General features: G+C 38.0%; 1 protein-coding gene across 1 annotated transcript in view; it reads left to right on the top strand.

The window, feature by feature from the left end:
- LOC131248852 (uncharacterized) overlaps positions 1-20,814 on the top strand; it is a 68,679-nt gene that overhangs the window by 10,092 nt on the left and 37,773 nt on the right. Inside the window, exons 2-7 of the mRNA XM_058249330.1 lie at positions 5,910-6,149; positions 7,451-7,514; positions 7,600-7,729; positions 7,820-7,964; positions 12,346-12,603; positions 12,696-12,780. Coding sequence (XP_058105313.1) covers positions 5,910-6,149; positions 7,451-7,514; positions 7,600-7,729; positions 7,820-7,964; positions 12,346-12,603; positions 12,696-12,780 — 922 coding nt within the window. The remainder of the gene's footprint in view (positions 1-5,909; positions 6,150-7,450; positions 7,515-7,599; positions 7,730-7,819; positions 7,965-12,345; positions 12,604-12,695; positions 12,781-20,814) is intronic.

The following is a 20,814-nucleotide window of genomic DNA, read 5'->3' as shown; positions in this document are numbered from 1 at the left end:
TAGCCATCTATGTGAGAGTTTGAGTGTTCTTAGGTCTATATAAGGAGGTTAGAGCCTCATTTGTAATCATGTCAAGAAAGTTACAAGCCTTGGAGCTATAGGGCAATAGAGGTATTTTTCCATTCTCGTGTCTCCCTCGAATTCTACTAAGTGTTGGTGCATAGGTAGTGTTTGTTCATGGTGGGATTGAGATGAGTGCCACAATCTACTACGCTTAGGTGAAGCACTTGGGCCATGATTGTTTATTTTTAAACCATTTTGACAACTTTTACCCATTAGGAATGTCTTACCTTGCCAACCATAGATGGACCTTTAAACATTAAAGCTTCTAGTTTTCACTCATGGGATCCTCACTTGGTGCTCTGCTAGAAAATATACTTCTTAGTATCTATAACACCTTGGTTTTTGCTGCCCAAGTATGATACTCTTGCAACGGAAACCCGAGTATTACACTGCGAAAATCACACGTGGGTGTGTTCCCAATGTTCTCACTTCGTACATAGTCAAATTATCATTCATACATAATTAAAGTAGCGTTCAACATGCAGCGGCATTAGCAATTAAGTAAAGATAACTAGTGTTTTAAATATTGACAATATTGGCTGATATATTCCACGATATATCTTGTATCCTACTTGTGCGATACGAAACTCGTAAGTAGTGTGATACATCTCACATGTTCAATTCAGTGAGCATTTTCAATTTTCGATCCTTTTTTTCTTCCCCCTATAAATCATGTTAAATCAACGTCAAATTGTTACAAATACATGGTTTTTCATGAAAAAGCATGGATTGGGAGCTTCAATTTTGAGATTTGGAGGAGATGGGCCGAGTTGCGGAAAGTTGAAAAAATCAAAATTTCTTACTTGCTTGCAAATCGGTTGCAATCCTTGTGTCCAAACATAAAATCAAACATGTATGTAACATAATCTAGTGATTCTTCTTTGGCTTTTGAATGTGTTGGTTGTGTTTCAACACGTCTTCTTATATTTATAAATTATATGAATGAACTTTGAATATACTTGCATCAATTCAGTTAGACAACGCATAGATTAGGACCCCATACAAAAAACCTATTATGTGCACTTATTTTTTTGTAATGTTTTGATTTATAAGTGTTTGTTGATGTGTTTTTTAACAATCACTGAAGTTTCATTGAAAAAATCGACCAATTTCCCCATGTTTCCAACAACAACGATACATTATGTGATACAATCGATACATCTCATGCGATAACCGATACGTATCTATATCCCAAAGGTGCGATACGTAATGCGATACCGATATTTTGAACACTGAAGATAACCATACCAGAAATATCAGTTCTAATATCAATGCCAAACAATTCCAGGAGGGTCCACCCAGATAGGGACTATATACAAACCATACATAACCAAGTGTATAGGAAAACCAAAATTAACCAAGGGAAGGGCTAGCAAACTACTGATGGCTCCTCGTCTCCTAGCTCCCCTTCAGCTTCCTTGTGAGCTTCTTTGCAATCCCTACCAGCATGCTCTATCTCTCTATCACCTAGTTGGTGCAATGCACATATCAAACGATGTAAGTGGCCAACTTAGTGACAAATCCCATCAAGATTACACACAACAAATTAACTGAGCATAGTTTCCAAGTAGAAGCAACAATTCATAACATTCAATCTATATATTCTAGTCTTGTTTTAATGCATGAATGCATGAACTATTCATGGACCGGGGGATGCACATCTAGTCGGCAATTAGGGGTAAAACCTACCATGCAAAAGGGACGGCCGCACAGTGGTCTAGTCATTCAGTAAAATACACTAAGGTACAGGCGCACAATGACTAGCCATGGTAAAATCCCATGTAAAAGGGACTGCCGCACACCGATCTAGACATCCGGTAAAATATACCAAGATACGGCCACACAATGTCTAATCGCCCGGTAAAATCCCATAAAAAGGACGGCCACACAATGGTCCAAAAGCATGTAAAGTTACATCGGATTCATCCGGCAAAATACTCTAAGGTACGACCATACAATGATCCGAGAACCCCGTGTCTTACATCGGGCAATCCGGTAAAGTCCACCAGCCATGTATGCGTGATTAACCCAACTATTATTAGTCCAATTTACAAACAATCCAATTATGATAAACCTTTACAACTAGTCGGGCCTTTCTAGATTAATGAAAACATGATGAATTAGATATCTTTCCCACCATGAGTCCAATCCTGGACATAACAAATGATTCAACCTAATAGGCCACTTAGGGAAATCAAGTCCATTTAAGGACAAACAGGTGTTTAATTCAACGAGCCACTTGGGGCAATCAAGGCCATTTAAGGACACAACAAATGGTTCATTCTGCAAGCCACATTGGGTACAACATCACGAGGGTGGAATTCATTGATCAAATTTATATAACCTTTACTTGATAAATGCCACCAATTCAAGGTATAATGCCATGTGCATGTGTCCACAACCATTTAAATCCACATTTTCATGAGCCTTAACATAGTAGCGCATGTTACTCACCAACGCATAATTGAATTCGTATTCATGTGAATCATACAAATCAGAGTTATATCCATGTGATTTGGAGAATTCATGTGAGTGCGCACATGTGAATTATTCTAAATGGAGGAGCTAACAAATGCATAAAGGCCTACTCATATGATTTAATTATATTGGATTGCACATGTAAAGATGAAATTTAAGAGCTACCACATGATCCTACATATTAATTTAGTAGCACAATCAGAATACGAAAACTAATCACCAAGTTAAACATGTTGGGGAAAGCTTGAGGGATAGATCGCCACCTTGCAAGTAGAGGCCCCTTGCTGTGAATGTCCACAAGTGTGGTAATTTGGGGGAAGGTTTGATTACCTATAACCGGATCCAGATTTAATTCAATTAACCTTGGTTAATTTCAAATTAAGTTCCAAATAGTATGAATTTGGGACGGACTCACTCCGATTATCGATTTGGTGACTAGACTTGGCGCAACCCGGGACTCTCACGAAGCTATCCCCAAATACGGGTCTCGCATGCGACTGGGTTGCGCCTGCCAGCCCGGATCCAGCAAACCTACCACGCACAATGATCTGTGTTGATCAGAATTTGTAGAATAACATGCATGCACTAGCTAGAGGACATGCAACGTGCATGCGCTGGTTAAACGATGTACAAGATGGCTCACCCGACCCAACTTGGTGAAGAATGGTCGAGGCAACTTGACAGGGATGCACGCGGTTGCTTTGCTTGAGCTGGCAGCCCCTACTAGTCCATCTTCTCCTACTTACTTTAGCCTCTCTTCTATCCCCAGCTGCTACGGAAACTGGACTCGTCTGGGCTCGCCAAGATGACTCGGAGCAGCGAGATCCGTCCCTTCTCTTGCTGTCGAATCTTTCTCTCTCCCTCTCTTTCTTCCTCTCCCTCTCTCTCAGGTGTTGGAAGTGTCATTTGAAAGAGAGGAAACAAAAAGAGGTACTTAGAGTGCGAGGAAAAAAGAAGAAGAAGAAGAAGAAGAACGGTTTGGTGGTTCTCTGGTCCACAACCTGTGGGTGTCTATCAGTTGGACCGACAGAACCCTAATTTGTCGTATAATGGTTCCTTTTCACTATTCTATGGCCCTAGTGATTGTCCCATGGACTCTATTGATTAACCTTTGAATTTGAACATTCAGTTTGGTGCGTTGTAGCGAGAATTTTATCTGGCCGAACATTAGGAATCTAATAGACTGTGGTTTCGATGACCTGTGCCCCACAATCAGTGTTATACAGTGTGATTTGACTATGTACAAAGTTTAACGAGTTTTGGGGTTTCTAGAATTAGGGTTTCACTTGTAATCTCTAAGGTTTTTTTTTTTTTTGTTAGCATGTGCGCACATGTGCGATTGTTTAATTTTTCGGAAAAATTTCTAAGTGACTCCCAAGGACATCCAATACCCAAGTATTGGAGGGCTAGGGTGTTACAATATTCCCCTCCTACCGAAAAGGCTGACTTGTTCACGGTGGGATTGAGATGAGTGCCACAGTCTACTATTCTTAGGTGAAGCACTTGGGCTGTGAAAGTGAGCTGCCTCATGCTCACATTTGGCTCTCAAAATCAACATGATTTTTATTTTAAAACCATTTTGACAACTTCTACCCATTATGAATAGGTCTTACCTTGCCAACCATTGATGGACCTTTAAACTTTAAAGGCTGCGAGTTTTCACTCATGGGATCCTCCTTAGTGCTCTCCCAGAAAATAGACTTCTTAGTAATCCCCTCCTACCAAAAAGATTCCTAGATATGTATCTTTTCTAACACAGAAGATATGTTGCTTAACTTCCTGGAGCCCTTCTTAAATGCAACTTATCTTCTACTTAATCCTTTTCCTAAATAACCCTTGCTGAATCAAGTAAACCTTTTCTACAAAAAATTCCACGTGTATCTGTCTAGTTTCATATCAAGTGGATATAGGACTAAAAAAAAAGCCTAACCCAAGGCTATACATATGCGTGGGACTCACCTGGACCTCAACGCTTTCATCTTCTCAGGGTTTCTTTTATGTTGATTGGGGAGTACACGGTCCTACAATCACGTTCTCTTCCATACTTGACACCTATATCTGCACTGGGAGAAAAACTGTTCGTAGAATTGTGCAAGCATTATATTGTAGACCTGCATATGCATGCTTGACATGTAATATTCCCTTTTGCGTTGGACACTTGTCAAGTGGTGATGCAACTTTAGTTACCTTATTAGATTCAGAATAGGTCTTACCTTGCCAACCATTGATGGACCTTTAAACTTTAAAGGCTGCGAGTTTTCACTCATGGGATCCTCCTTAGTGCTCTCCCAGAAAATAGACTTCTTAGTAATCCCCTCCTACCAAAAAGACTCCTAGATATGTATCTTTTCTAAAACAGAAGATATGTTGCTTAACTTCCTGGATCCCTTCCTAAATGCCACTTATCTTCTACTTAATTCTTTTCCTAAATAACCCTTGCTGAATCAAGTAAACCTTTTCTACAAAAAAATTCCACCGTGTATCTGTCTAGTTTCATATCAAGTGGATATAGGACTAAAAAAAAGCCTAACCCAAGGCTATACATATGCGTTGGACTCACCTGGACCTCAATGCTTGCATCTTCTCAGGGTTTCTTTTATGTTGATTGGGGAGTACACGGTCCTACAATCATGTTCTCTTCCATACTTGACACTATATCTGTACTGGGAGAAAAACTGTTCGTAGAATTGTGCAAGCGTTATATTGTAGACCTGCATATGCATGCTTGACATGTAATATTCCCTTTTTGCGTTGGACACTTGTCAAGTGGTGATGCAACTTTATTTACCTCATTAGATTCAGAATGTTTGTAAAGATTACCTTGGTCATGGTTTGTATGCCCATGCATAGCTTGCAGCTTGCAAATGCAGAAGAGGCGTCAAGCTCTACATGAAATCATTTGAATTTTCTTCCGGATTTGTATTTACTGTAGTCAAAGGGCATGGTAATGTTTTATCATCCCCTTAGTTGTTTCCTTGGGGTCGCCTTAACCTCTTTCACAGGCACTTTTGATCTTCAATGTTAAATGATGGAGGACTTTGAAGACTCACATATTGATTTTGTTGTTTGGTCCCTCCAAGAGTGTCAATGAACATTGAAACATGAAGTATGAATTGGGAGGGTTGATAAATATGATAAGCCATTTCTAGAATTAATGCTCCTATAAGCTAAACCGTTTTACCATCATCTTGGTGTATACTAATAAGAAAAGTACCTTGATATGACAATTCTCTAAGCCTACAGATGCCAGTTTTGCTCAACTTCTGTGTTTTTCACTTTTATTTCTTTACTGCTTATATGCAGGATTTGGTGTTGAAGTAGCTTCTGCAGTGGTCCTCATTTAGTTTTCTTTTGTTATGCTTGTGCAGCGCAGAACAACTATTATACAAGGCACCTTGCAAAGATTTTGATTCATCTGGTATGGTGTTTGCAAGAATCTATGTCAACTTCGGCTGGGTCATCAACAGTTTCTATGAAGGCTATGAATGCAGCATATATATCATCCATATTTCTTAAGTACTTGATTGAGAATGCAAAAAGTGATAATTTTGAGGAGTTGTATCCCTTCCTTGATGAAGGTGAAGCCGCACAACATGGTTTTCCAAAGGGTAAGACCCCATCTTAGTTCAAAGCTATGAATTCTCAATCAAGCCGGGACCATGTGTAAACTTGTAATCCACTATCATTATTCATCAGTATATTTGGTCTTGTGGATGTTAATAACAGTCTTTTTATGCTTCAGCAATATAATACCTTTTGTCTCTATCATAATCATCTAAGCCATATGCCAATTAATTGGGGTCAGCTACATGAATCCTGTTTTGCCATTCCACTCTATCAAGGGCCATACCTTCAGTTAGACCATATGTCATCATGTCTTTTCTTACTAGCTCTATCCACGTCCTTTTGGACCTTCTCCTTGCCCTTTTAGAGCCTCCAACTTGTACAAACTCACTCCTAACCGATGCGGTTCTTGGTCTCCATTTTACATGACCAAATCATTTGAGTCTGCTTTCCCTCATTTTGTTACCTATTGGTACTACTCCTACATTCCCTCAAGTGCATTCATTTCTAATCCCATCTTTTATCGTCTTGCCACTCATCCATCTCAGCATACATCCTATCTTTCCTCACCCTTTGTCTCTATAGGACCATTAAAGTTGGTTTCACCTTTCATTTTTCTTTCAAGTTCATTATTGCCCTGGTCCAAATTAGATAAAACAGAATTATTTTGGGCTTTGGGGCCTTCTGATGAAGATGGTACACAGTTATAGTATTCTCAGTTTGGTGTTAACCAATGTTTCAAAACCACTATAATTATCTAATTTTAACCCTTGTGAAATCACATGAAAGGTTCTTTTGACTAGATGTATCTGCTCATCTACTGTTATTTGGTTCACATGGGGAGTGGTGAAGCTCCACTGGGATGTTGGCTTTTGTCAATCGACTTGGTATTCTGCAGTTCAGGACAATGTCTTTTTTTTTTTGTTGTGTTGAGAGAACTAAAAATTTATTGAATCACTCGCAGAAAACGAGAGAGGACCATGTCTTGAAGTATTTATCTTAATAATTTCAGTTAACATTTATCTTTCTGGAGGATTTGTTTTCCAGCTTTTAATTTATTTTTAAAATTTTATTTTATGTAGAATGTCTTATGTTTGTTCTTCTGAACATTTCTTGATTTTGTTTTTTAGTAATTGGCATTGATATCTCAGTATTGCCCGTATGTTAATGTTGAACTCAAGTTGGATGGTTTTATCCATTGACCATGTTGTTCATAATGACGCTTCTCCAGCACTATATCTTCCTGATTGGCAATGTTTTTCCTCCCAACTTTCGGTCATTTTAGTGATTTTGGATCTTTATGTATTAATTCATGAGTCTTATGTTTTTTGTTTCTGTGATGCAGACCAAAGTATTGAAAGTTTTGTTATGCATGGTGTGCTTAGTTTTATCAGCACGTCAGATGTAAGGTATATTTTACTTTCTCTTCAAAATTACATATTCTTCAGTTGCTTCTTCCGCTCTCCTGATTTTCTATAATATCTTTATGTCAAGTCCCTACACATGCCTCCTCCATTACGAACTGCTGAATTTGATGCTTGTGGCCATGTCTACTCAACTTTGTTCTGGACCATCTCCGGGGGTGAAAGATGTGCATCCATTCATTGATGCAGCAATGATTCAGGTAATGTCAGAGTGATTCCAACTTTTTTGGTGGGTCACGAATTCAAAAAACATAGCTATAGTGGTTTCACATTGCTAATTTTCTCTTCAGGAAGGTGCTTTGGTAGGTTCTGTTGTTCGTAGATTGCTGCTTAATTATATCACACGACCACGGGTTCCTTTAAATGGTTCAGCTTATCCCATTTTTTCTGAAGGAAGTCAGCCTGGTGTTTTACAAAAAGTTGGTTCTGCTGCTGGTATGGTGTTTCCTTCTTTTGTTGTGCTCATTGCTTTCAAGGAATTCCTTTTTGTTCCTTTTGCAAATTTGCGTTAGTTTGAGTCGCAGTTCATCTCTTCAAATGCTAGTCTCAATTTCATTGGATCCTACTATGGTAAACATCCTAGTGCAATGTTTTATGCTGAAGACACACCCTGCACATGAATTTTAACCTAAGGTTTATGTGTTTATATTTTCAAGCAAGGGAAGAATTATACGAATCAAATCGAACTCTCCTGAAGTAGAGCATTATACTGGTCTAATGAACTAGGCCAACCCGTACTATGCATTGACAAAAGAACAAAATGAACTTACGTCATTTTGAAAATGATCAAACTGCAAATTATGAATTCGAACTCGAATTGGTTGAATTGCGATTCAGGTAACTATGTAAGGCCTATTCTCTTGAATATTCAAGAGAACTCTTCATTTTTCTCTCAGTACAGACTTTGTAAGGGTTGTTTGGGATCGAGGAATCCTCTGCTCCATGGATCTCCGAAATCCCCTGATTGGTAAGGCAAAACCCCTAACCCCATTTTTCTATAGATTTGGGTCCATTCCAGATCCCTAGATAACTAAAGACTTCCCAAATCCATCTCCATCAAGGATTCGCCCTTTCTTCCCATCCAATGCCTGCACCAGTGGCTTCCTCTTTGATCGCTTGGGTGTGGGTAAGACGATGAAGAAAAAAGGAGGAAGAAAGACGAAGGGGAAGAAGAAGAAGAGGAAGGAAGAACTATTGATGGCAGACACACACTCTCTATCTCTCTTTGGCCTTCGATCTTTAGGCCCCAATTTTCCATTAGTGGACGATCTGAGCCCCTAGATGGGGCACATGGGACCAAGATTGGTGGCTAGAATTTGAGCTATTTTTGGGTGGCGGGGCCTAATGGTTGTTTCGTTAATCTACCACAACGGAGAATTCCATTGTCTGGGCTGTTTCTCTTTTATGGCAAGATTCTGCAAAGCAATTTATTGGTGGGGCCCACATACATCACTTAGCTTATATCTCAAACATTTCCTTTGGAATGCCCAAGGATTTTAAAATTATGACCATCGTTGAAAGCAGGAGGGTCCCCTCATCATACACATCCGATTTCCACTCCACTAGACTATTGCCATTGGAGCAATGCCCAGGGCGGCAAATGCATTGAATCATGGGTCTGAGGGAATGAGAGAAAAACAAAGAAAAATGTAGGAGTTTCAAGACAATGTAAACAGTGTTGCTTTAGTAGGCCATCAACAGAGACATCTTTAGTGTTTCCATCGTGAAAATGACACTTTCCTGAGGTGATCGGGGCCATTAATTTAGTGGGCCATTGCTTGAGGTAGATGGGGGATATATTTATTAGAATCGGCATATTTTGTCAATTTAGTTATCAACACCCATGCACATGGGTATTGTAGGGCTTTTGATCTGGTTGGCCATAGTGTGGGTTGGATGATTGTTGTCATCTGATCTACAACATTCAGCCTTTTAAGTATTGATTGTTTAAAACAGGAAAATGGATGGCTTCGGTCCATAGGTGTCTTTAGAAGAGGTGGTGAAATTGAACTTTTTAAATAGTCCCATCAAGTGGGTCCAATCCTTTTGGTTCTCTAGTAAAAGAATCAGGCCAACCCACAGTTTTCTTCCATGCTGGTGGGCCCCACATCAGGTTGGGCCCATGTTTTGGATGGCTTGGATCTCATGATTGTGTGATGTGCTGGTACACATGATAGAGCATAGGTGAAATGTGTTGCAGATGTATTTGGGCTTCTTTCAAAAATAATTCCTCATTACTAGTGTTTTAAATAGCGTGTAGTGTATAGCGTGGTATTTGGCCTTCTATAGCGTGCAGTGTAAGCTACACAATCCTTAATATTTTTAATTAAAATAATAGAAAATATGATAAAATTTACAAAATACATAATTTCTATGAGTTCTTGACTACGAATCTAGATCATCAGCCACTTATTTCCATGAAATCTCTCTCTCTCTCTCTCTCTCTCTCTCTCTCTCTCTCTCTCTCACTCTGCCTTTAGACATCTCTAAGTGTGACTTTTTTATTTATTTTTTTTTTATTTATTGAAACACCACAAATTCATGATATATACCACAATTTGAATGGTCCAGATTGATCTAAGTGATCTATATATGATAGGGACCACAATTTGGATGGTCCGAATTAGTTTAATGTAGTGCCATGTGTCATAGGTATAAGTCATTACCATTTTAAAATAGGTGTTAGGCTAAAATAGAAAAAACACTTAAAAAATGAAATTTCAGGTAGCTTTCGCTATCCACGCTATACACTACGCTATGCTACATGTAGCGTATGCTACATGCACTGTAGCTTACGCTACATACCCTATAGCTTACGCTACCAGGGAATTACGCTACTTGCGTATGTAGCGTTTTCACTACGCTATGCTACGTAGCGTACGCTACACGATACATAGCGTACGCTACAGGCTACGCTACAACGCTAATGAAAACATTGCTCATTACCAAACAACAAACCCATGAAAAGTTAATTCAGCATTTCTTTCAATCTCTTAGTTCAATTCCAAGCTTCATGCCTTTGACATCAAGTTACTTACATTTTGATGTGGTCTTTTACTTCATATTCCTAGTGCATTTCCTCTGATGATGATACTTCACATCCATTTAAACATTATATACATTGTCATCATCATCTTAGCCTTCCAACAATTTTGGGTCACCTTCCGAATGGTAGATTGGCAAGGGTTTTACAATAGACTGCCCACTAGACATCAACCTTCGTCTTTTACTAGGGCTCTAAACTGGCCATGGTAGAGGCTCACTTTGAGGTCATGAGAACCTTGTGAATGGACCAAATATAACATGTCGGGCTGACGGGTCGTCTTTCCGGAAATGTTCAACAAAAGTTTTCCCCTCGCATCTTGGTCACTTCTACTTTTTCGTTACCCAGTGCTAAACCATGGGGGCAGTTGCCAGGTATACTGAGCACAAGGCGCATACACTTGAAATTACCTTGTATTTCAAATAAGTTGGCACAGAGTTGCACACATGTATTGCCAATAGACCAAAAGTGGAAAGGACTTCCTCAAGTAGATTTGCTGCAAAGAATAGCCCACTATACGTATTTACCAAACACACGTGCTTACATGATCATGCCCAATACCGCATTTTAGCCTAACTATTGGTGATATAGATGTGCTATATATCTGCACCAATGTTGTCAAAATCGTTATTGTATTGCAGATCGTAATGGGGGTTGAATCGTATCGTAAATTGTAAGATTTTTTATGATTTTCTTAAAAATATAAATAAATCAGAAAAAACTCAGCAATCATCCTTTTGCCATCAATATGCAGCAAGTAATATGCATGATAGTGTTAAAGGATTCTTATCTTTCCCCCTTATTTATTTATTTATTTATATTATTTTTTAATTCTTTCAAGAAATTTTCCTTGAAAAAGATACAAGGATCCTTTAATAATCTATGTTCTTGTTAACTTTCTTGAATGTAGAACCACGTTGGAAAAACGACATTTGATTTTGTGGACCGATGAAAAAAGATATTTTGATTTCTAACCCTCATTCCACAGTACATATAAGTCAAGACGTTCGTAACCATCCATTAAAACATTCCAGATAAGTCATACATCAATTTGGTGTTTCGACCAGTTGAGAAATAAAAAATTGTTAAAAAAAGTCTACAATTTGACTTTGAAGAGAATATATACCATGTAATCTCTTACAAAAGAACAAAATAATATAATTTACCTTCTATGGACGATTCTTTTTCTGTTTTTCTTTTTTGGAAAGTTTTTCTAAATGATTCTTAAAGCTCCTACGAATTTTAAAACATAACATGAAAGCCAAGTGAAGTTTAAAATAGAAGGGAATAAGTATAATTTGCATCGTAAATTGGGATTCAAATCATAAATTGTAGGATTCAAATCATAAAATCTTAGGATTCATTTAAAAAGGGATTCAAATCGTTTTACTTAAGATTTGATTCAAATCGAGAATCGTAAATGTAGAATTTTGACAACCCTGATCTGCACATAGATCTCTACCTGGTAGTTAATCATCAGCCAATCCCCAGCCTGGGTAAAGAAGGTGATGCTAGGGAGCATGTGGGCTTTAAGCTTTTGCCCATAAGCTATGAGAATTCCTGTTTCTTACGATGATAAATTTGTGCATTTGGCATCATAAGAAAGGATGATGGGTCAAAGAATTATATGAAACTGGATTATTCTTTATCCATCCGAACTATGGTTTTTAAGGTTATGCTTCTGTAAAATATTTTGGACTAACCTGATTTCTATGTGTGTGCTTGTGTAGTAGAAGTAACTGATGACCCGCATTTTTACTTTTGGTTTGGCAGCAAGTTTTGTACTGTTGCCATATTACACTTTCAATTATATTGTCAGTTCAAGTGGTGAAGGTTCAAGAAGCCCGTTGGCTGATCACAGTCTACTTGTTTTACTTATTCTCATTCACTACCGAAAGTGTGTTTTGGTGGATGAGTCCACGACAAATAAAACTGATGACAGTGCCAACTCCAATTCTTATCTGAAAGAGGAAATGTACTTCTCTGACAACCCTTACCGCAAGGCCTTAGAAAATGCTAGGGATATTGAATGTAAGATTGTCTCTCTTTTGTCCTTTCAAATAATTGGGATTATGTTCGTTCTGCAATATCCAGCTTTGATCAAATGCATCGTCTGCTTGCAGTTGATCGTGTTGATATTGAGGGCAATGCTCACAGTGGACCACTTGTGAGATTGCCTTTCGCTTCTTTATTCGACACCCTTGGGATGTAAGTGTTTATTATTCCTGCCTTAGGTCAAAAATTTTAATGCTATTTTACATGTTGGTTTTGTAGATTTTGCTGTCAAATAAGCAACTGAACTAAAATTTTCTGTGTACCTGTTTGGTTTTCCTTCATAGTTGCCAGCTACTGGAATGTCTGTCGTTTACCTTTATGGTTACGGTAATTGCCCAGTTTTCTTTGCAATGGTTCTGCTGTAATTAGAACAATATATGTGAATGTGTTACCATCGTTGTATCCGTCAGTCAGGATATCAATCCCATGTTTCCTGCTTGATTTTGCTTCTAGCACTAGCATAGAGTCTTGTTGAAGTCTCTTCTTTTATGTTTGTTCAGTTAAATTTCCTCCTAAATGTGCATAACCTACAGGTAATCCAAATCTTCAGGTTTTTTTTTTTTACCTTTGCGTTTTGCAGGGAATAGTCTCGCCTCAAAATGGGGCGGGGACAACCTGACATCATCAAAAAGAAGAAGAAGAAGAAGAAGGAGAAAAGAACCAAGATGCCTAATAAAAAAAACAACAACATAAAGCCAAGAGCCGGGATCCATTCAGAACGAAGAAAGGCTATGATATGCTAAAAACAACATGGAGTCTCTTCTTTTATGTTTGTTCGATTAAATTGCCTCCTAAATGTGCAGAACCTATATGTGATCCAAATCTTCAGTTTTTTTTTTTTTCCTTTGCATTTTGCAACAACATAGAACCAAGATCAATTCTCCCCCCTGGGATTACCCGATGCATGTGGTTTTCGGGTGATTGCGTGCATCTGCAGGGAATAGTCTCATCTCAAAATGGGGCGGGGACACCCTGACATCATTAAAAAAAAAACAGCAACATAGAACCAAGATGCCTTAAAAAAGAAAAGAAAAGAAAAAACAACATAAAGCCAAGAGCCATGACCCATTTAGAACAAAGAAATGCTATGTTATGCTAAAAACAACATAGAGTTTTGTTGGAGTCTCTTGGGCCTGAAGCCTGACTGGCCAGCTCGGCTCGGTTCGGTTAGCAGCTTGGGCCAACTCGAGCCAAGTTCGAGCTTGTGCAACATTTTCTCAAATACATGGATTGCATCTTCAATCTCCCACACTTCGAATGCAAATCAGTAAGAATGCTTTTGCATGCATTTCATCAAACACTCGGCTAGCAGCATCAAGATCAAGATATGGGAACAATCCTACAATGTAAAGGTTTTTTTTTTTTTTTTCGGGATTTGTTTCTTCAATCTTCCCTCGGATACCCATTTCAAGAATACCCTGATATGAGGGTAGTCTAAAAAATAATACTTCGTTGAGGCATTTCATCAAACACTCGATGAGCAACATTAAGATCAAAATGACCGAGTCATTGAGCCTATTCGATCCGAGTTGATTCGAGTTGGGGTTCGAGCCAAGTCGAGTCGAGCTCAGGTAGGCTCGACCTCAACTCAAAATTTTTTTTGAGCTCTAAAAACCAGCTCGACTCATTCCGAATCCAGTTTTGAGCTGATTCGAGTCGAGCTTGGGCTAGCTCGACCTCAACTCAAAATTTTTTTCGAGCTCCAAAACTAGCTCGACTCATTCCGAATCCAGTTTCGAGCCGAGGCGAGTCGAGCGAGCTGACTGAGCTAACTCGACTCGTGTACAACTCTAATGGTGATACAAGAACTGTGGCCGAGTGCTGGTAGGTATCTTGGATTCTTGCTTCTTGAAAGGATGGAAAATCTTTTTGATTCTTGCAAACATGGTGCTAATTGTCTCCAATGAGTAGGTTAAAGGCTTACTTTGAGTTCTCTACTCCATAAATTAGTCACAATTTTAGGAAGAGAGAAAAGGTGTTCTATACTCATGCTAGTAAACCATATAGTTGTCAAACACGTTGATAACCCTTGCAAAAAATTTAAAATGGGAGATGGAAGACTACCAAGAGGTGTTGTGCCTATCAGTGTTCGAAATATCGGTATCGTGTTACGTGTCGCATCCTTGGGATACAGATACGTATCGGTTATTGCACGAGATATATCGTTTGTATCATGTAATTTATCTCACTTCTTTGAAAACATGGGGAAACATTGGGAAAACGGTTGAATTTTTCAATGAAACTTTAGGGATTGTTAAAAGATACCTTAATGCACACTTTTAAATCATAACGTCTCAAAAAAGAAGTGCTCCTAATGGGTTTTCTTCGTGTAGGGTCCTAAGCTATGCGTTGTCTGACTGAACTAATGCAACTATATTCAAATTGAATGCATAGCATTTAGAGTTTACATGATGATCATTTCATCAAACACTCCTAAATACTCCGAAAATTGACAAGGACTTAACAAATCTGTAAATCAGCCCCCATACATGCTTGATTTCATGTTTGGAGTGCAACATTGCAAGCAATTTGGGAGAAATTGGAGAAATTTTGAATTTTTTCCAAATCTGACCACCTACCCTCAAATTTCGAAATTAGAGTGTATGTGATGATCATTTCATCAAATACTCTAAATATTGTGAAATTAGTCTCAATTGATAGTCGGTTGAAGGAAAATTTCAAAAAAAAAAAAAAACATGGAGAATGTGAAAAACCAATGTATATCAAAATCAAAGCTCCAACTCTATGATTTTTCATGCCAAACATGAAGAACCAATGGATTTATAACAATTCGATACTAATTTTACATAATTTGAACAAAAAAAAGGATCGAAAATTGAAAATTTTTACCGGATCGAACAGGTGGGATATATCGGCACTACCTATGCGTTTCGTATCACACAGGTGGGATATAGGATATATCGTGGGATATATTAGCCGATATTGTCGATATTTAAAACATTGGTGCCTATTGGGGGAAAGAGTAACTCGACCCAAATGAAGAAGGCTTCAAAATTTGGAAAAGGGATCTAGGGCTGCAAGTTTGGTTCGGGCCAACCTGAATTAATGAACCCAACCCTAGTTCTGGTCGGGTTGGGTTAGGTTGACAAGGTCTTCGAGTTAGATTGGGGTTGGAAAACTCAAAACCTTTGGGTTGAGTGAATTCGGGTTGGGAATAATCACATGTTTTGGGTTTGGTTGGGTTGGGTCAATTTAGGGTTAAGTATAGAGGAATTCGAGATGGAAGACCACCAAGAGGTGTTGTGCCTATTGGGGAAAGAATGACTCGACTCAAATGGAGAAGGCTTCAGAATTTGGAAAAGGGATATATAGGGCTGCAAAATCGATGGACCCAACCCTAGTTCTGGTTAGGTCGGGTTAGGTTGTCAAAGTCTTCAAGTTAGATTGGGGTTGGAAAACTCAAACCTAATTTGAAATTGGGTTGGGTTTGGGCCGAATAAATTCGGGTTGGGAATAATCACATGTTTTGGGTTTGGTTGGGTTGGGTCAATTTAGGGTTAAGTATAGAGGAATTCGAGTTGGAATGGTTGGGTTGTATTGTGGTTTGGGTCCTCTAGGGTTGGGTCACGCTCGGGTTGATTGTCTATCCAACCCAACCTGCCCGAGTTGCATGCTCAAAGGGAGCCCTTAGGGTGCCTCCAAGACTCAACAATGGCCCCGTTGGCAAGCCCGCCGTGGAATCATTTCGTAGTAGTCTTTGGCATGAAATGGGCCCTAAGGTAGTTTGTAGGTTAGGAGGTAGTTAGTAGGTGCAATTGTCCATGAAGGAAGGTGGAGCTTTATTTGGGCCTTTTTCCTTAATTGGTGAAAATGAAGGCTCTTAGGAAGTTGAATAGCAACCGCGCACTATTCAGCAAATTTCTTGAGGGAGATTGTGTTTATAAATTGGATATATACATTATTGGGATTAGTGTTTTAAATAGAATGAAGCGTATAGCGTAGCGTTTGGCCCTCTATAGTGTATAATGCAAGCTACACGATACTTTTATTTTTAAAATTAAAATAATTTAAAATATAATATAAATAAATATAAAAATGGTAAATAAAATTGAAGAAAAATGCATAGGATGTCAGATAGATCACTAACAAAAGAACAAAAGAAAAAAAGATTGTACGATCTCCCTAGTCTGAAGTCATAAATTTGTCAAGTACAAATTCCATAATGTTCGTGTAATTAAACCACATTAAAAATGTTAAACTTTCCACTCTAAACTCTAAAGGTCCAAACACCATCTTCCTTGTCAAGTAACAAGTCATTGTCATCATCATCCATTCCTCCACCCAGTGTTCGAAATATTGGTATCGCGTTACGTATTGCACCCTTGGGATATAGATACGTTTTAGTTATCTCATTGGATATATCGGTTATATCACAAAATGTATCATTGTTGTTGGAAACATGGGGAAACATTGGGAAATTGGTCGATTTTTTCAATGAAACTTAAGTGATTGTTATAAATCAACACATTACAAAAAACAAGTGCACATAATAGGTTTTCTTTGTATGGGATCCTAATTTATCCGCTGTCTAATTGAATTGATGCAAGTATTTTCAAGGTCTATTCATATAATTTATAAATGTAAGAAGATGTGTGGAAACCCGAGTAATACATTCAAAAGCAAAAGAAGAATCACTAGATTAGGTTATGTACATGTTTGATTTTATGTTTGGACAAAAAGATTGCAACTGATTTGTGAGAAATTGAGAAATTTTGATTTTTTTCAATTTTTTGCAACTCGACCCATCTCCTCCAAATCTCGAAATCGAAGCTCCCAATCCTTTTTTTTTTTTTTTGGTAACAATTTGACATTGATTTAACATGATTTACAGAAAAAAAAAAAAGATGGCTTGCTTGAATATAAAATGCAAATATAAAATCACCCAGTGAATGATGCATCATGGTATCCATCGCTAACTCATAGCCAAAATCTCCTCCTTTAAATTCGTATTTATTGAATTGAATATTAACAATAGGATGATCTTTCCTATAAGGGATCATCCTCAACATGCACTCATATGGCTCGCTTTTTATCTCGGGGTGTGAAGAGAATTTGTTTGAAAACCGTATTTGAGGATTTAAAACGTACCTGGCCGCATGTAAAGGGTGATGAAGTTGTGGAGTCCATCTTTCATATATCTTGTTCCAAATTGGAAGATATTTCTTTTTATCTTGATTGCAATTGAATGAAACATTCTCCTTTGTAGAGTCCATCAATTCATAAGTAAAGCCCATTGTAGGCCCCTTGGAATCCACTTCTCTTAACACACTCCCTAATGGTATAATGCTCTTCATGCACAATAAAACCTGCAACCAAAACTTCAGATCAAACATTATTAGAGCTTGTACTTTCACTCATTTTGGCTTTTTAGCCCAAGCACAAGATGACCACTTCTCTGATGAAAACATGGCTTGAAGAACTTGTTTTTACTAATAAAGAATTCGAAGGGTGAGGTACATAGTGGCAAAGCGTGTTGCTGCTGGACATTGAAGCTCAATATTTTTTGTTAAGCTTCTCATCATGCTAAGAACTATCCAATGCCCATAAACGAACTTCATAATTTCTCTTGCCTTCTTGGGTGTCTTGGGGTACATCTTTATCTTTCATATATCCCCCAACACTAAGTCTATGCAATGCGTGACGCATGGAGTCTGATATAATATTTTTTTCTTCTCCATCAACTTCTTCCCGACACTAACATAGCTTGAATGGTTATCTGTAATAACCTGCACCACATTCTCTTTCTCGATTTCTTTTACAACATCAAGATACTCAAACAATAAATTACCATATTTTATGAATCTGAATCATCGACAAACTTATAAAACATTGTTCCAGCTAGGTTGTTTGTTAAAATATTGATGATGCAATTGTTTGACATAATTGTGCAGCCATGTGTTTTCTAAGATTCCTTGTACCCCTTCATCAAATCCTTAACATTATTTACTTTTTCCTTGAGTATCCACGTCCCCATCTCATGCATGGATGGCGGCTTTAAACTAGGTCCAAACTTTCCAATAGCCTTACACATAGCAGGAAAGTATGGGTAATTGCACAAGTTGAATGACAACACATTCACATAAAAAAACTCCCAATCACCTTACAAACTTCTTCTTTCTTCCTTTTTCCACTTCGAATTTAGTATCACTTGTCGTTCACTAATTACAAATTGGCCTATTGGATCCTGTGCTCTTATCATGCCAGAAATAGAACCAGTACCACTACCAACCTCATATGCGTCATTACCACCACCCCCAAGCTACTAGACTCGGATAAATACGCTGACCCCCCTCTCCCAATGCCACGGAGCACCTTATTTTTTTCCCTTCATGATGATCCTCAAGTGCTTTTGCACACTCCAACTTTGCTTCTTCTGTTACTTTCGGCCACAACTTAATCCTAACATGGGTTCTGACCAAGTGATGCTTTAAGCGCGTCACCCCTCATGTACACCTTTGCCTATAAAACTTGCACGGTATATAATTCCCGTGCATTCTTGACTGATCACAAATTCACAAATTCACAAATTCACAACCACCTATTTTCAATAGCATATTTCCATGCAAAATCTCTCCTATTCTCTTTGCCTTCCGACATCTCTAATCTCTTCTTCTTAATTTACTGAAACATTACAAATTCACAAATCAACAAATATACACAATTTTTTGTAGGGTCATAGCCACACTATAGAAAATAGGTGAATAAATATTATGCAACTAACAATGGCTGCACAGAATGTAACAACTAACAAGTAACAACTCATAACTAGTAATAAGAACTCAGTCCTAAAACAGTGGTTGTAGTGTATGCAACACTAAAACAGGCCATTTCGAATTTTCCATGCAAAACGGGTCTCTAACTGGACCATTTTCATGCAAAATGGGTCTATGGGTGGGCCATTTCCATGTAAAACAGTAAAACAATGGCCGTATGCAACCGGTGCTTGTCAAACAAGCTTATTCTATAGAACCAGCATCCCCAACAGGGATTTTTTTTTTTTTTTTTTTTATAAAAATTTTTAACAGCAACCAAACATGGAAGAAAAATGAAAAGAAAATGGCAATCAAATAGGGAAGAGATGAAAAAAAAAAACATAACAATGTAACTAAATCAGGTTAATAGTGATAAACATACCTTTAATCTCTTCCAAATCAAGTAGAAATCTCAAATTGGAAGGCCCACAACTGCACAGACGTCAGATTGGGAAAATCCTTATTTGTCCTTTGTTTTTGGTCCAATGCCTTTGAAATTCCACCCGTTGGATTCTCTGATGTGGCCGATTAAACCCCTAAAATCTTGCTTCAGAAGGATGTGTATGCTGAGATAATCGAAAATCCTTTAAGCAGCTCAACTGGAGTCGGGTAGGGTTTTCAAAACCCTTCTAGAAAGGTGGTTTTTTTTTTTTTTTTGTTTTGTTTTTTAGTTTTTGGGTTTTGAACTTGTGAGTTTGATACCAGTTATCAGACCTAAAGTCTCTCCAGCTGTATAGTTTCAAGCCCAAAATCAAATGGTTAAGATTGTCCGATTGGTGTAACTGTATGAATCAAGAGTAACCACGATAGGGACCACAATTTGGATGGTCCAGATTGATGCGAGGAACTGCCACATGTGTTGTATATGAGTCACCACCATTTCCAAAAGACCCAAAAGTCTAGCATTTTAAGTAAGAAAAAGAGAGTTGCTGGTAGCGTACGCTACCAGCAATACATGCTACGTACACCGTAGTGTACACTACGTGCCAGAACGTATGTTACATGGGAGCCACGTTACCAGTGTACGCTACGTGGCGTTTTAGCTATGCTATGCTACACGCTACATAGCGCATGCTACCAAAAACACTGATTGGGATGTATCCCACAAATTGTACAAATTTCTGGCTGATCAAGTGTACTCAAATCAGCCAACACTATTCATCAATTTAAAAACAAAAATGAAAAGAAAAATTTCCCCTCAATTTTTTTAGGGAAATGGTGTATACGGACAAGAGATGTTCATTAGTGGGATGAATTCCATTGACTGCATAAATTTTAGGTCGTTTCGAGCAATTCAAGTGTCCCCAAATTGGGCTTGCACTATTCATTCAATTTTTTTTTTTTTTTTTTTTTTAAATAAAATAAAATTTCCCTTAATTTTCTTTAGGTAAATGTTTTATATAGATTAGAGATA

This window comes from Magnolia sinica, chromosome 6 (genome assembly GCF_029962835.1).
Source record: "Magnolia sinica isolate HGM2019 chromosome 6, MsV1, whole genome shotgun sequence".
NCBI classification, from domain to species: Eukaryota; Viridiplantae; Streptophyta; class Magnoliopsida; order Magnoliales; family Magnoliaceae; genus Magnolia; species Magnolia sinica.
Note: the sequence above shows the minus strand (reverse complement) of the source record. Positions and strands in the feature narration are given on the sequence as shown.